The 17,113-nt window shown below is 44.2% G+C and overlaps 1 protein-coding gene across 7 annotated transcripts in view; it reads right to left on the bottom strand.

The window, feature by feature from the left end:
* Positions 1 to 17,113, bottom strand: part of ELAVL4 (ELAV like RNA binding protein 4) — a 99,295-nt gene that overhangs the window by 7,092 nt on the left and 75,090 nt on the right. For all 7 annotated transcript variants that reach the window (XM_032297076.1, XM_032297075.1, XM_032297081.1 and 4 more), the window contains 2 exons: positions 2,702 to 2,855; positions 851 to 1,076 (listed from right to left, as the gene is read on the bottom strand). In XM_032297076.1, coding sequence (XP_032152967.1) covers positions 851 to 1,076; positions 2,702 to 2,855 — 380 coding nt within the window. The remainder of the gene's footprint in view (positions 1 to 850; positions 1,077 to 2,701; positions 2,856 to 17,113) is intronic.

A 17,113-nucleotide genomic window follows, 5' to 3' on the forward strand; every position in this document is an offset into this window, starting at 1 on the left:
AGGATGCTTTTCCTCCTCATGTGGCCAGATGGAGCATACTATCCTAGATAGAAGGACCTACTATTTTCCCATGTCAAGTTTCACAAAGAGAAAAACGTTTTCATCAGAGGGAAGTTGGGATGTGGTGTGGAATAAAACAATTGCTTAGAATGTATCATGGTAAGTCAAAAATATTTTTATCTCTGGTATGATAGAGACCAGTCAAGGTCATACTGCCTTCATGGAGAGAAACCTGTCTTTTAGAAAAAGTTCCAGAAGGGCAATGCCTCCCTGCACCAGAAGCTTCCTGGATACTTGAAGGAAACACTAATCAGGCTTGGACAGTATCTTCCTCCCTGTCTTCCCAGAATCTACTGACTTCACATAATAAGGTTAACACCAAAGACAGTCCCCCCTCCCCTGAACTCAACAGAGTTACCTGCCGAGGGAAAAGAAGACAGGAAAAACCACTCCCTCTGGCAAGGATCTGCCTCATGGTCTATTTTTTGAAATTATTAAAAGCCACTGTCCAGCCTTAAGTCTAATCTGCTGAATGTGGTCACTGATCTGTGATTAACTCTTGTTGAAACTGAACCTTCATGTTTGGTTAAATACAGAAATTTTGCTTCTACCAAAGAATCTGAAGTTTATACAGTCACAGTAGTAAATTGGCAAAGGGCTTGGAAGAGCATCTGGTCCAACTGTCTCATTTTATAGGAATGGAGACTGAGGCTCGGGGGGAGTTTTGCACAGTGATTCCTGGGGGTGGAAGCTTTTACCCTTGTCCCATTTGTCAGAACATAGGCTTCCCTGGCTCTTGCCCAGCTCTGAACCCCTGTAGCAGTGCTTCTTCCTCTTTGGGCATGCCTACCTGAACCTCTGAGCCTGGTGGTGTAGTGGGCCCGGGTAGCGCCGGTTAGGGGACTGGTAGAGCTGGGAAAGCAGAGCCTGGCTGGACTTCTGGCTAGGGTTGTTGGCAAACTTCACAGTAATCGGTTCCGTAGCACCGCTGGGCTTCTGGCCATTCAGCCCTTTGATGGCTTCTTCTGCCTCAATCCTCTTATCAAAGCGGATGAATCCCACCCCTCTGGACACTCCTGGGGAAAGAGAAAGAGCCTTTGTAAAGAGTGAACAAACCAGACTGGTAAACATCTCTGGGAAGAGATAGGTCCTAAGGATACTGTGAGAGGAGTGAGTCCACCTGTGGGGCCAGGGCTGAGCCCAGCTCCCGATCTCTCTCACCCATCAAAACATGCTTACCTGCATTTCTGCCATCATGGCTCTGGACTGATGCCTCCTACCCATAGAACATAGGGATCTCTTGCATCTGGCCCTTCCAGTCCTCTCCATTGCCCTGCTCCATGCTCACCTTCCAAAAGTTACTATAACTCATCACCCACTGTCTAGTTTCTAGTCTTCTCATGTGTCCTCCACACATAGCAAGTGTGTAATCTATTTGTAAAGCGAACTCTGACCACATCACACCCTTTAAAAACATCTTCTATACCTTTTTTTGCACTTTTTTTTTGTACCTTGTGCATAGTACCTATTCTTCACGGACTCCCATTCTAAAATGAATAACAAACAAAATCTACAAAATACCCTTCCATGGCTCCATTCTGCACTCAGATAAAGTCCAGACTTCTTGGCACAGCATTCAATGCCTCTGGCAATCTGGCCCCAAATTCCCTATTGAGGCTCACACCAGTTACCCTGAACTGCCTGACCCTCCTTAAATAGATTCCATGTCTTGGGATATGCTCTCCTCTCCACCTAGAATGCTCTGTCCCTCCTTTTTGCTGGATAGCTTTGAAACATCCTCCAAACCCCTATTCAAACACTGCGCCTCAATGGGGCTTTCCCAGCAATTCCCACCAGGCATGGCACACCTTCTTCTGAGCGATCGGGGCACTTGACAGCTTGTAGCAAGTCCTTGTCACACTGGAGTCCTGTAAGGATGGGGCTGTGCCTGCTTCATCCTTGGTCTCCATTGTCCCTCTGCACAATGTCTGGGGCACAGCCAACTTCTGTGAAGGTTTGTCTCATGAATCACATGATAAACGTGCTAAACTATTCTCAGGGGGTGAGTTCTAAATTGGAATCAAATTGGAGGTAGGCGAAAACACCTTGTCATTAAAAATGCAACCCAAAGTACCTGACATTTCTTACTGAGAGGTAGTGGCTGCCTTTCTTTATTATGGACAAAGAACCCCAGTACCAGATCCTAGGTTTATTTCCCTCTACTGCTACTAACTAGCTTTGGGGACTCGTATTCCCCACTTTTGACTTTTTTCCTCATGTGTGAAATGGGACAATTCCTTCAAACTCTCTAATGCTATGATTTGGAGTTACAGCTATGCATACAGATTCTTTTCACATACAAAAGTGATGTTATTTGGTTGAGGGCTGAAAGAGACTTTGAAGGTCATACAGTTCCGCTCTCAACCTGATGCCTGAATCCTTTCTACAACCCTGCCAAGTAGTTTAGCTGCTGCTAAAACAAGTCCCATGATAGAGAACTCCTACCTCACAACATGGCCCATTTTAAATTTGGGCAGTTGACTGATAAGAAGTCTTTCTTCCAAGTTAACAATCTGTCTATTTATGATCTATTTATGATCCATATCCTCTGCCTTAAGTAGCCATCAGCCTTCTGCTCTTATGAGTAACAGGGCTGGTGACATTGACATACAAGGAAAGAAATTACAAAGAAACACTTAACCTGTGACTTGATCAACCAGGATTCGTGAGGTGATGATACGGCCGTATTGCGAGAAAAGTTGCTCCAGTTCCTTCTGGGTCATGGTTTTGGGAAGGCCGCTAACATAGAGGTTAGCATCCCTGATTGAGGCAGAGCTTGGACGGGCATATGAGACCTAGGAAAAGGCAAGAGGAGCTAAATCCATTATAGGCAATCACCCTCAGAGTAGATGCCGAGTCCACAACCAAGATGACAGCCCCTCGTCTACCGTTACAACTCATGGTGTCAGTTTAAATCACTCAGAAGTTCAGACTTTTAGCTACTCTTACAATAGTAATGAGAACCAGGAGAACAACAATAGAGGAACAAGAGAAGAGTTGACAATAACTTAAAACAAATAAGGGTCTCTAAGTGCAGAACAAAATAGCTACAGTATGGCAGCTGTTAAATGCAGAGTTACCCACACATGGAGTTCTGAAGATTTACCTCCTGGATGTGGGTGTATAGATGATTTACTGTATCCAACATATAATAATCTTTGAATAACCCCCCTCCCCCAAATAACCTCATGAAATTCTGCTCTGCACATTTCTCTCCTTGCCACCCTCCCTACCCCCATCCCCTACTTCTTGAATACATAAAAGCAATCAGGTTCTCTGCAAGATTTTTTATGTTCCATCCTTTGTGTTGCTTCAGTCTGTTCCCATGAGGTCTGCTCTCACTGAATGACAAAGTGCTGGTGAAACAGGGCTGAATGAACATCTGCTTGCGAAACTGGATATGTGACCTTGTCGTCACATCTGCAAGGACCAGTTGCCTCTAACTTTGAAGCAGGGCAGATAAAAACCACAACAAACAAAATGGGGGCATGATGGAAAGGAGGGAGGGAAAGGGCAGTAGAGAGAGAGAAGAAAGCCTCACCAACGGTTATAATAAGTTCGACTTTGTAAATTTGTCCTCCCAGATCTCTCAACTGCTTTTTTTTCCCCAAAAAGCTAACACAGAAGTGTAAACAGATCTGAAATTCCATCTGCAAGAAGCCAAATCTGTAGCAGTACACATAAGCAAAGCAAGCCCCAGCAGTCATTAATTTTAGACTTTCATTTACTTATTTATTTATTTTTTAAGAAAACAACATCAGACATTTGAAATATAATTTACAGCTAGTCTAACAAAAGCACTTTCCTGCTAAAGCTATTTCTGGGGTGGTTATGGCTCAGAATAGATGATGAAAACAGTCATTTCAGAGCACATCTGACAACGTTGGACAGGAAGAGACCTATATGCCTTAGCATTTTTCAGTTGGAAGTTTTATTTAATCCATATAACTGATTCATAAGACCTATTAAGACCGTAGGAGTGTGTGTGTGAGCGCACGAGCGCACGTATGCAAGCTCAAAAGCATGTGTGCAAAAGGAATTGAACACATTAAACAGGAGCTTTGACATTAAGACCTAATAAACCTCCAGTAAAGTGGGCCTCACTTCTGTGACCTTCAGGGAGGGGAGAGTATGGATCTATTAAAGAAGATGAGGGATGAGCAGACCCCTCATCCATGGCACTCTCCCCCTTTCTATGACACAGATGCCAGGTCCCTTTATGGGTTCCACACCTAAAAATAGATGTTGACTCAACAGATAAAATGATATGAGTGACTAATCTGTCTCGCTGGCCTCCTCCTGCTGATGGAGTGAGGCAGCTGCCTTCGGTATCTTCATCTTCTAGAAACTCATGGGTGGGCTGAGCCCTCTATAGGCTCCTTCCCAGCACATGGCTGAGAGGTAGAGGGGCCTTTACATAGCGAGCCCCAGTGTGTGCAATTGGGGTGTTGGCTGAAGGACTAAGAACCCGATGTGACAGAGCTTCACTCCACAGAAGGTTCTCCCACCCCTGTTCTTTAAGGGACAAAGTCTGTCAATGGCAGAACCCTATTTGAGTAGGAGGAAGAAGTGATAGGAGAAAGAAAGAAAAACACCACAGTGATATGCCCATGGCAATGAGGATCACCCTTGTTTCACCCTGCCAATTACTGACAAATTAATTATCTGAATGACATTTGTGTTCCCCCAAAACACAACCTCCCACCATTATGCCTTTGCTCATGCAGACATTTTTTTCTACCTACTTCATCAAGTCCAAATCCTACTTCTCTTCAGGGCTCAGATCAAATGACATCTTCTCTAGGCAGCTTTCTCTAATCTTGCCTTCTCCTAAAAATCTCCCAGCAGTGCTTTCAGTGAACATGGAATTTAACCCTTTTCAACCTTAACTCACCATCTCTCCATCTAGGCTGATGATCTCTTTAGGTAGTTGGTCTTGTGCATGTGTGTCTTATTCAACTCTGTGGCTCTAGCTCCTGGCACAGAGCCTGATAACCTATAGAGTATTCAACACCTACTGAAAAAATGAATAAACACCCACAGCTCATGAGAAATGATGTAGGCATTACTGACTCTTTGGAGTTACTACTGTAGCTCTAGTAAGGTAGATCAGTGAGAATCAGGCACCCAGAATCCCAGCTATGTTTCTCCACCAAGTCAAGAGCTAGGGAACAAATTTCCGACTTTCCAATGCCTGGGGTTGGAAGGAGTGAAAGGTTGTTCTAGGACTAGACATCACATAAAAGCCTTCTCTTAGCAAATATTTCCTGAGGATCTACTGTGAACTAGGGACAGTGGTATGTGCTGGGGACACAGCAAAACAAGGCTTAGTCTATTGCTGTAAAGGAACTCCAAGTCCAAAGAGGTCAACAGTCAACACACAGGAGGCAGTCAATAAAATGTGTTGAACAGAAGAATGTATGAGTAAACATATAGACCAATTATCACAGTGCCACAAGATGTGTGTTATGCCAGGGACACATATGAGTGTGACTGAAACACAGAGGAGGGAGAGATTAATTAAAGGTTAAAAGGGCCAGGAAGAAGACGGAGCTGAGCTGCGACTGATGGTGAGAAAGGTGGTGGTGGAGTCAGGGAATGATGGCCTGATAATAGCTTTCCTCTGTTGTGAGGACAAATGAGGTGATGAAGATCAAGGGCTTAGCACAGTACCTGGCACCCAATAAATGTACAAGGGATAGTCATGACCTTAGCCCCCATTAGTTCTGCACAGCCAGAGCTGGGGATACAGAGGGAACAGGGTGAACTCTGCCAGGGAAGAGGAGCTGGAACTTCAACGTCAGTGACACAATAAAAACCATTTCCCTAAAACTTAATTCCAACACAGATAGAATCTCAGTCAGGGAGAATTAATGCAACATATCTCCAGAGACAGACCCTAAATCCCCAAAGGCAGCAACAAATCCCAAAGGTGAACAGCCCATCAATCATTCTCTACCAAGCCTAATTCCTGTTTAGTATTTCTCATCTATATGGAACCTTAAGTCTATTGTTCCCTTAGTCCCCTGTCCATGAAACCTGTGGGGTTAAGATAGACAAAAATGATCTTCCCACATTCAATATCCAAATGCTTATTCTACTATCCAAACTTTCCATATACATGTATTAAATTCTAATTGAATGACCACAGTTGTCAGGCCCTTTGTTAGGGTGAAAAATTTCCAAAAAATTGCCAATTTTCAGCCCCTGCAGAGCGTCAGCATTGCTGGCGTATTAATCCCCCTGAGCCAGTGGCCTGGGGTCACAGGGCTTCCGACACTGAAGCCAGCGCCCTGGAGAACCTCCTTGCCTCAGCACTCAGGATCCTGTTTGCTTCATTCATCCAGAATCTCTGAAGACAAGACTGGCATCTCTAGGCCAGCACTGACCTCCCTCTGGAACTCAGAAAGAGCTGGGAGTGAAGAAGCCACCCTCTCTCTGGGTAGGGGTAGCTCAAAGCCGGGTGACATGAGCAGCTAACTTTACGGATGAACTCCATGGAAAATTTGCAGTCGCTCCAAGCTCCTCACCTCTCTCCATCCCTGGTGTTCGCAGTCTTCCCATCCTCCACCAGAAGGATGCTATAGCATCATGCTTATGACCCCTGACTGTGGGTCAGCTCCAGTACTCACTAGCTGCATGACTTTGGGCAAGTAATTTGATCTTGATAAGTCTCAACATCTTTGCTGGTAAAAAGGGGGTCAATTCTCCTTTGAAGGGTTATTGTAAGAACTGGGATAATATATTTAATATGTCTAGCACATATCTAGAACTTAGTAGATACTTATATTATTATGTGACAAGTCCTACAGGCTTTTGTGGGCCAGCCTGGGAATCTAGCTCCCACTGGGACATACCTTCCAATTTCATCAAAAAAGAAAACATGTGGCACACTATCAGGAAATGCCTGTAGAGGCAATGCCCTCCTCTGCCTCCCTGGTGGAGTCTGGACCATCTTTTACCACTTTACTGACATGAATTTCCTCTAATGCATTCCCACAGATTCCACTGCTTTATGCCTACAAAGTATTTTCTGCTTTCAAAGTGACTTCCCAATGCTGCTGTCAGCAAGTCTCACCAAGGTGGGTTAAGGCAGGCATTGTCATTGATCACAGATGGGGCATCAGGACCAGGGTGGCGGCTGCCTCTTCCCAAGCAGCACCCACAACTCCCTTTACCTGTACACAGCCAGGGCTTGGCCTAGGCAGGGTGGGAAGAACAGCATGACCTTGGGAAAAATGTTCCCTGAATCATCCAGCAATACCTCACTCCTTGTCTGTCCTCCATAATAAAGAAAAGGGAGAGGACATGGAAAACACGATAAAAGTCATGTTGGGTGCCATGAGGAGGATAAATGAGAGGGAAAAGGCATCCTTTTCAGCCCCAGAAAGTCACTTCTTTAGAAAAACACTGGCATTAGAAGATGGGAGTCCATTCATTCCTCCACTTCCTAAACTCCTATAGTGTGCCAGGCCCTGGGATGGGTGCTGGGAATGTCTCTGCTTTAAGAATCCCATAGTCTGGAGAGGGAAGTAAACAAACAAATGAAGCATGCAATACAGAGGGCTGCTTCTAACAGGGACATACTCATTTGCCACTCCCAGTGTTTCCTTCAATGTGGAGAGACCCCCTGCAGTAACAGACAGGCCTATTGCTATCCCTTCACCCACGCTTCTGCACAGGAGATAGAGTGACTCCTCCAAATAGAGGCTTCAATAAAAGAAACGGGCATGTGAGGTTTAGATGCTGCCTGCTTCTTTCCTTCTGGGAGCCAGACACCAGTTGGAAGGACACATTCTGTTCCAGGCTCTCAGTCTTATGGGGGCAGGCTCTGCTCTCATACAGGGAGGACTGTGGGGTCTAGAACACCTGTGACAAGGTGTGTCAGTCTGTCAAAGTGTAAGGTTCAGTGTTATGAAGCCCACTGTGTCCATGCAACTGATCCAGGCCTTAAATGGCAATAAAGATAACCTTAGGATTCCATAAACTTTTCTATTTTGTCTTACTTCTCAATCAGTTTAGAACCTGGATGTGGAAAACAGCAATGCCATTTGTTGGGCCCCTCTGAATTATAGTAATGACATGTCCTCTATCATTGATTGGATTTTTTTCATGAGCTAGGCATTCTATTCACAAAACAGCAAATTTCTATAACTGTGGTTCATAGTGGAGACATAGTAGTGTCACATATAGGTGACACACAGTGTCATAGTAAATGAAGACTTAGTGTCACACAAAGGTGACATACAGTGTCAATGGTGAACTCTGCAGAAAGTTATATTACTGAAATCTGCTTCACAGAAATTTGGTGCTGGAAGTGGCCCCAAAAGTTCAGGGCAGGATCCAAAACAGCTGACCATTCAACTTACACATTTCCAAGGACAGGAAACTCACCACCTCATGAGGCATTCTACACTGCTGCTGGCCATCATTAATTGTTCTTTTTTGTTTGTTTTTTGTTTCTTTGAGATAGAGTCTCTCTCTGTCACCCAGGCTGGAGTGCAGTGGCACCAGCTTGGCTCACTGCAACCTTTGTCTCCTGGGTTCAAGAAATTCTCATGCCTCAGCCTCCTGAGTAGCTGGGATTACAGGCATGTGCCACCAAGTCCCGCTAATTTTGTATTTTTAGTAGAGAAGGGATTTCACCATGTTGGCCAGACTGGTGTTGAACTCCTGACCTCAGGTGATCTGCCCACCTCGGCCATCGAAGTGCTGGGATTACAGGCCACCGGTCTCATGAATTGTTGAAAAGTTCTTCCTTCAGTAGAAGGAAGTTCACATCTGTTTCCCCCGTAGCTTCCCTTCTTCTCCTATTATTATTCTAGCTTCACACCCCAGGGCCATCTTTTATGTCCTTACCACCCCTTATCCTATGGGTCTCATTGATAGGTGCTGGGTAACTATATTTTGAGACAAGTCACTCCAAAGTTTTTTTTAATGTTACTTTAACTGAAAGTGAGTGCTTGCTCTAGAATGAAAAGGAGATAGCAATTAAGAGCAAGTGCTAGCCAGGCGTGGTGGCTCATGCCTGGAATCCCAGCACTTTGGGGGGCCGAGGCAGGTGGATCACGAGGTCAGGAGTTCAAGACCAGCCTGGCCAAGATGGTGAAACCCTGTCTCTACTAAAAATACAAAAATAGCTAGGCATGGTGGTGGGTACCTGTAATCCCAGCTACTCGGGAGGCTGAGGCAAGAGAATTATTTGAACCTGGAAGGCAGGGGTTGCAGTGAGCTGATACTGTACCACTGCACTCCAGCCTGGGTGACAGAGCAAAACTCCGTCCCACAAAAAAAAAAAAAAAAAAAAAAAAAAGAGCAAGTGCTTTGGGGTTGGAGACATACAGATTTGAAACCTGATCCTTATTAGCTGTGTGACTATACAGTGAGTCACTTAACCTTTCTGAGCTGCATCAATTGAATACACAGTTTAGAAGCTCCATAATAGAGCTGTTTGAAGGTTAAAAAGAAAATGCATTTAAGATTCCTCGGCACAATGCCTGGCACACAGTAAGTGCTCAATAAACAATGGCTTTGATACACTTGCTATATAATCAGGCCTTATGCTAGACACCAAGGGTGTAGAGATGAATACAATAGTCCCTGATGTGTAGGACTATTAGTCTAGCAGAGGACACACACATACACAAACCAGATCAGGCTGCAAATTTTCCCCAATCTGTTGTAACACCCTTTTCTCTGAGTGCATACAAACTCCCCAGAGCAGACAAGTCCCTGGGGAGATGAGAAGAATGGAATCAGAGAACAGATTCTGATGCTGCCAGGGCCTTCTAGGAACAAACCCTCTCAAGGACCTACAATCCCACTTCCAGGAGCAGAGACAGAAGAAAGAAGTCAACTGCTTCCTGTAAGAAGGAGCTTTGATTGTGAGGATCAGTTTACCTCTGTGCCTGTGGCTGTAGGCCTGTCCACAGGCAGGACAGGCATCTGCTTATGTAGGACCACTCTTTATACGTCCTCTACCTGCCACCTGATATGTGCTATTCTTTTATCAGAGGTAAAACTTGATGGTAACAGTTCTAATGAGTTCTGATTGTGCCATTTTGTGATGGAAGTTTAAACTCCTTACCTGGGCATTCAAGTCCCTCTTGAATGAGAGGAATCTGCCCAGCCTCTCATCTCCTGCTAACCCCTTCATGCACCCTATGCTCCAGTTCAAACAAAAACATGGTCGCAGTTGGCAGGGTGCAGTGGCTCATGCCTGTAATCCCGCCACTTTGGGAGGCCGAGGTGGACAGATCACGAGGTCAGGAGATCAAGACCATCCTGGCCAACATGGTGAAACCCCGTCTCTACTAAAACACACACACACACACACACACATACACACAAATCAGCCAGGCGTGGTGGTGCGCACCTGAGGACCCAGCTACTCGGGTGGCTGAGGCAGGGGAATCGCTTGAACATGGGCGGTGGAGGTTGTAGTGAGCCAAGACTGTACCGCTGCACTCCACCTTGGCAACAGAGCAAGACTTTGTCTCAAAAACAAAAAACAAACAAACAAAAAACTATGGTCACAGTTTTCTGAATATGTCCAGAAAATTTCTATTTCCATGTCTTTGTTTTGCTGTTTGTTCACCATCATGGCAAAATTAACTCCTGCCCATCTTTCTAGGTCCATACTGAATGCCACCTCCTCCACGTGGCCCAGGCACAAATAACTCTCCTCTCCTTTGACTCCACTGAAGATACACGTTTCAGTGGCAGTAGTTACAGTTATCCCACCTTCCATTATAGGCATCTGTGATAATACCTTAGCTGCTATGAGTCTGAGCATTCTCGTGATCTCCACAGACCCCTGCGGCATCTAGTCTCAAAGCTTTACTGGGGCAAGAGCTCAAAAAAATGCTCTCTCAATTGAAATGAAATGTATCATATACTTTATGCCATGGATTTTAGTTTATTTTCTAGCCAGAGAGAATGATGCAGTTAAAGAGAATGCAAGAATATCATAAGGGTCTCTGGCACACAGTAGGCCAGATAAGTATCTCTTTTTTTTTTTTTTTGAAATGGAGTTTCACTTTTGTTGGCCAGGCTGGAGTGCAATGGTACAATTTTGGCTCACCACAACCTCTGCCTCCTGGATTCAAGCGATTCTCCTGCCTCAGCCTCCTGAGTAGCTGGCATTATAGGCATATGCCACCATGCCCGGCTAATTTTTTTTTTTTTTTTTTTTTGTATTTTTAGTAGAGATGGGGTTTCTCCATGTTGGTCAGGCTGGTCTTGAACTCTCGACCTCAGGTGATCCACACACTTCAGCCTCCCAAAGTGCTGGGATTACAGGTGTGAGCCACCGCGCCCAGCCAAGTATTTCTTTTAAAGAATAAAAAGATGTGATATGATGTGTCTTGCAACTTCTTTAAAAATATAGATCAAATTATTAAAGAGGCATACTTAGTATGCACTAAGTTCTCTCTGTCTGTCTAGTGGCCTCCAGAAGGGAAAGATGTGCTATGGCCTGGTTAGTGGAATATCTGATTTTGGACTCAGGGCCCCAGATTCAGTCCCTTCACTAGACTGCAACTCCTGGCTCCAGCTTTACAAGACTGATACAATGACTGTGGCCACCTGGAAGCTTCATAATACTTTCCCCTGTGCAAAGCTTTTTAAATATGTTGCCCGAGTCTTAGTAAAATTCAGACTCACTCTTTACTCCCTTACTCATCTCTGAAACATGTAGATGGAAAAAAAGTCCTCCCCTCTCCTCATGTAATGTTCACCTTAGGGGTAGCACCATTCACCATCATCTTCATCTTGGGGAGGATTTCTTGAGCATCCACTGTAAGCTACGATTACCTACAAGTGAGATATTATTAGTTCCATTTTCCAGATGACAAACTCTGGCTCAGTGAGATCAAGTACTTATCCAAGTTCACACAGCCGAACTAAGAGACAAACTGGGATATAATTCCATGTTCTGGGATGTTTCCACTATCCCACACTAACCCGGACAGCAAAATAAAAGCCCTGTGCTTGGCACAAACTGTTACTTTCCCTGAAAAGTTACCAAGCCAGAAAGATCACACTATAGTTCATTAGTTACACTGTTGGAGCTGGAAGGAATCATTTTACAGTTGAGGAAACTAGCCCAGAGAAGTAAAGTAGGTTGCCCAAGTAATCCTTAGCAGTTTTTGACAGAGTTGGAAACTGACTCTCCACCTGAACTGAGAGCTCTTTCGAACAGACAAAAAGGGAGAAGGAAGAGGAGTGTGGTGCTCTATGATCAGCTCTATTATCACTGATGGACCAGCCATCCTGCCCAGAGGCTGCATGAGCACCACGGAAAAGTGATTCTTTAATCCTCAGGGCCACTGATGTTTTAGGCCAGCATTGTCCCACAGAATTTTCTGATCAGGAAATCATTCTATATCTGTGCTGTCTAATATAGGTAGCCATTAGCTACAAGTGGCTACTGAGCACTTAAAACATGCCTAGTGTGACTAAGAAAGTGAACTTTGAATTTTATTAAATTTTAATCATTTAAATTCAAATATAATCAGCCATATGTGTCTAGTGGCTACTATGCTGGACAGGGCAGCTCTACATCCAGAAATAACACAAAATTATAGCATCTTAGAACTAGAAGGGACCTTTAGAATCATTTAGTCAGACTCCACTGAGGGGATGAAATCCCTTCTACATCACCCCTTATGACTTCTGATGATCGGAGCCTTACTACCACCCAAGACAAATATTCTGCTCTGATGGCTACACAGGTTCTCTTCCCAGATTCTTGAAATACAGGATCTAACTAATGCCTCATGGTTACTGAAGAATTTTCTTTCCTATAGAAAAGCAACCATCGTGAGGTGAATCTGTGGGTGCAGAGCCTTCTTTGCCATCTTTGTGATTCACCTTTAGACAACCTGCTAAAATGTGAAGCTGAGAATGAGACATAAGACACTAGGATGGGCTGACCAGAGTGGACAAGAAAGGACCACTATTTTCAGTGATATGGAGTCCATAACTTTCACAACACAGCCAAGGCTACGCTGATTTTTTTTTTTAAGCAGCTCACATCACACTGTTGGCTTCTTTTACATTTGCAGACAGCAAAAGCCCCCAGACCCCATTCCATGTACTTCTGAAAACCTGTGTCTTCCCAACCCTTACCTGTCTAATTCGCTTTTTCGATGTGGACACAGGACACTATGAATGACCTTCAAGATACTGGGATCATATCAACTTCACTGAGCAGAGACAAGAAGGGAACTGTATTTCCATCTCTCCAACTCCTATCCCTGTATTTGAAATGATTCACTCAGAGGAAGTGAACAGAGCACTGGGAAGCAGAGCAGCCAAATAAAATCTCCCACAAGAAAGAGAGGGCAGCTAGTACAAGTTGGGTAAATGTGTCTCTGGTTTCTGCTGGCACTGCCATGTGCTCTCTCTTGGTTCCCTGGGGATTCAGTGATCCAGCCGCCCCTGCTGACCTTGGCAGAGAAGTGTTCTTGCCCAGGCTCTGACTATAGCGGTAATGGAGGTGGAGAGAAAATGCCTTTTTATTATTAACAAGACTGAGGGAGGCAGTCTATCATTTCTGGGTGGGGTGATATCCGTCAGCAAAAAATGATCTGCTAACTCTCCGGGAAGCATTAAGAGCAGTGATAGGAGAAATAATTGCTTATGCTGAGTGCAAAGAAAAGATGCCTCAGCGGAATGGAGGCCCTTAGCAAGGCAGGTGGATGCAGGGAGGAGTGGGGGAGGTGCAGCTCCCTGATGACCCCTGGCAAGAGAAAGAAGTGGGAGGGACAAACTGGAACCTGCAAAGCTCAAGTGTGGAGAGATCCCCTGGAGGCACCATTAGAGCTATTAGAAGAAGAAAGCGAAAATGGAGAAGTGGTTAACCAGTATCACAACGGGAAGAGGCAGAAATAAAGGAGCTCACTCTCCTTCCTGGAGAAGGAAGGTGTTTCCCTCTGAAAAGCCTTCCCTCACACACCTTCCCCTTCTCTAATCCTGCTCCCTCCAGAATTGGGCTGCTGCCTCCTGCCTAAGTGTCTTTCTTATTCTCTCACCTGCTGCCTGCCTGAGTGCTAACTCAGATTTGCTCAGAGTGGCAGGAGCAGCTCTTTTGCCTCTTCATCCCAGATCCAGTCCTGCAATCACTCACAAGACGTGTGCTCTGAAAATATTTTATTTAAAGTCATACGGCAATCATTTGAGTAATAGCTTAATGTAATTATTAGAAAAAGGTAAGTCACTAAGTCATTTGTGCACATATAATACAATGAAAAAAGGATGGAAATTGGCGGGGCACAGTGGCTCACACCTGTAATCCCTGCACTTTGGGAGGCCAAGGTGGGTGGATCACTTAAGGTCAGGAGTTTGAGACCAGCCTGACCAACATGGTGAAACCCTGTCTCTACTAAAAATACAAAAAGTTAGCCTGGTGTGGTGGCAGGTGCCTGTAACCCAGCTACTCAGGAGGCTGAAGCACAAGAATAGCTTGAACCCAGGAGGCGGAGGTTATAGTGAGCTGGGATCACACCACTGCACTCCTGAGTGAGACTCTTTCTCAATTAAAAAAAAAAAAGGATGGAAATATATAAAAATGTTAACACTATTGGTTTAGGATTGGCTGATATTGCCTTCATGGTATGATTCTGTATATCCCAAATTATTTACAAATAAGCATATTTTACTATAAAAATGAGTGGATAAGGCTCCTAATAGAGATGATGAAAACCAATGTCTAAGGCTGACAAAAACCTACCTCAGCAGCCTGAAAGCCCTGGTTCCATCTGCCAAACATTCTGTGGTGCATCACTGACAGATAGACTTTCTTGGAACTTTACTTTGACCAGATCTTTCACTCACTCAAATCTTGCACAGCTCCCTGTCTCCCCAATCTCAATATCAAATAGAAACCTCTGCAGTCCCATGACTGCCCTGTCCCACTGCTGTAGAGTTGGTCCTTTGCATGTCTCTGTCCCCCATGAGACATGAGCTTCTGGAGGCAGAGCCAGCAGTGAACACTTGTCTAATCCTACTCACATTTAGGTCAAAACCCAAACCCCTCACATTCCATTTTGCATCACTTTTTACTGAGGGTTCTCAATGTAACTTGAACATCAATCCAAAACTTTGGTAAACATATTTTCTCTTTTGAAGGTATCAATTTTCTTTGTTCCTAATGAATGTGACAGAGCTGGACCAAATGCAACTTCTCTTAAGTGATTCTTATTAAAAGGCTAAAATTACACCATAAATTCAGAAGCTGTTCTTTTGGAGCCCAAGAGAGGGTCAGACTTGGGAACGGCATCAGGTATGTGGTCAAGGAGTACCAGGAATAATTTTTCAGAATCCACAGCCATTTCCAGAGTCTAAAATGATCCCTATTAGAGACAACTGGAAAAAACAAAGCTAAACAAATAGTATCCCAAACCCCTAAATGGGGCAAGGCATCTTCACTGGGCTCAGGGTTAAAACACTGAACAATGTCCCAGTTTCCCAACTGGAGTTCGACATTGCTCTGGCAGGCTAGTGAATGTAAGCCCATGGTCCATACTCCATGGCTCTCTGACACACGTGGATGGAAGACTCTCTAGGGCACTGCCATTTAGAGTTCACCTGAATCCAAAGACCTAGCACAGAGCTTGGAGAGCAGGGAACCAAGAAGAAATGAAGTCAGCTCTGTCCCTAGGTTGATGGCAGAAGCCCTGAGCCATGTCTGTTTACTAAAGAACCTGAAGGAGCCACACAATTCATTTGTTTGCTTTTTAAATCTCCTTCCCATGTCAGAGAGTATAACCCATATGTGCACAGAGCCAAATACACACCCACACACCCTCACAGAAAATGCACGTGTTGCTGAGCAAGCAGGCAGTGTGACATTCCAACACTTACAACCTACTGCCAGAGAGTTATTTTTAAAACACTTTTTCTTACTCCATGTCTCGCTTATCAATTGCGTGATCCTGGGTATGTCTCTAAACCTCCTTGGGCCTCAGTTTTCTCACCTGCATAAAGGAGGTAATGGTGCCTCCTGACAGGGCTATTTTAAGAATTAAGAGTTGATGTGTGTAAAGCACATAACCTAGCTCCAGGGATATTTCAAAGATGAAATGATATCAAACATGTAAAAGGGTTATAACAGTATTGGACACAGAGTGAATACTCACTACAAGTTAGCATTACTATTATTATTTATTATTATTGTTTCAAGCTCATGCTAACACATTAAGCAACTCCTGGCAGAATCCTTCAGAGGCCGTTTTGAAGGTAACTTGAGCTCCACTGCTGGCTTGTTGTATGGCTTTGGACAAGTCACTTCATGTCTCTGAGCCTGATCTCCAAGATGTGTGGTGGGAACTTCCTTTCACTAACGATGTTATAACTCGATGAACATTTCCCCTAGAGTCACCATCCACACTATGCATTGGGAGCTTAATTACTCATCATGCTCTTTGTGTGCTTCGGTGCTGTGCCGATGCCTAGATTGCATGTGCCTGGAGAGCAGAGGTCTGGATTGCCCTCTGAATGCTGTCAGTATTCACACACAGTCACATAACACTGCCCCTGATAAAAGGGAGATGGATATTTGTTGACAGGGAACCATCATTTGTGGGTACCGCCTAGTACAGGTTAGCAAACTTTATCAGAAATGGGACCACAGATTTTAAGATTTTGGAATATTTGCAGGATACTGATTCAACATCCTTAATCTAAAAGCTTGAAATCCGAAATACACCAATGAGCATTTCCTTTGGGTGTCATGTAGGTGCTCAAAAAGTTTCAAATTTTGGAGCATTTTGGGTTTCAGATTTTCCAATTTGGGATGCTCAGCCTGTAGTGGCCCTGTAATGAGCCATTCACTACCAATTGGCAGAATAATGTTTTCATATTTAAATTTGAATTCTTTTTTTTAATTTGAGTGGGGGTGAGTTGGGGGTGTTTTTGTAAACTACCTGTCAAAAGGTCAACGATTACTTTCTGTTTGGCCCACCCACATAATTCTTAAAATTCTTCGAGTTATTTTCTAGCTTTTAAAAATTGGGAAATTGGCACTAAAAAAATCTAGATTTTGATATAT

This window comes from Sapajus apella, unplaced genomic scaffold, assembly GCF_009761245.1.
Source record: "Sapajus apella isolate SASKATOON/1434 unplaced genomic scaffold, GSC_monkey_1.0 scaffold36, whole genome shotgun sequence".
NCBI classification, from domain to species: domain Eukaryota; kingdom Metazoa; phylum Chordata; class Mammalia; order Primates; family Cebidae; genus Sapajus; species Sapajus apella.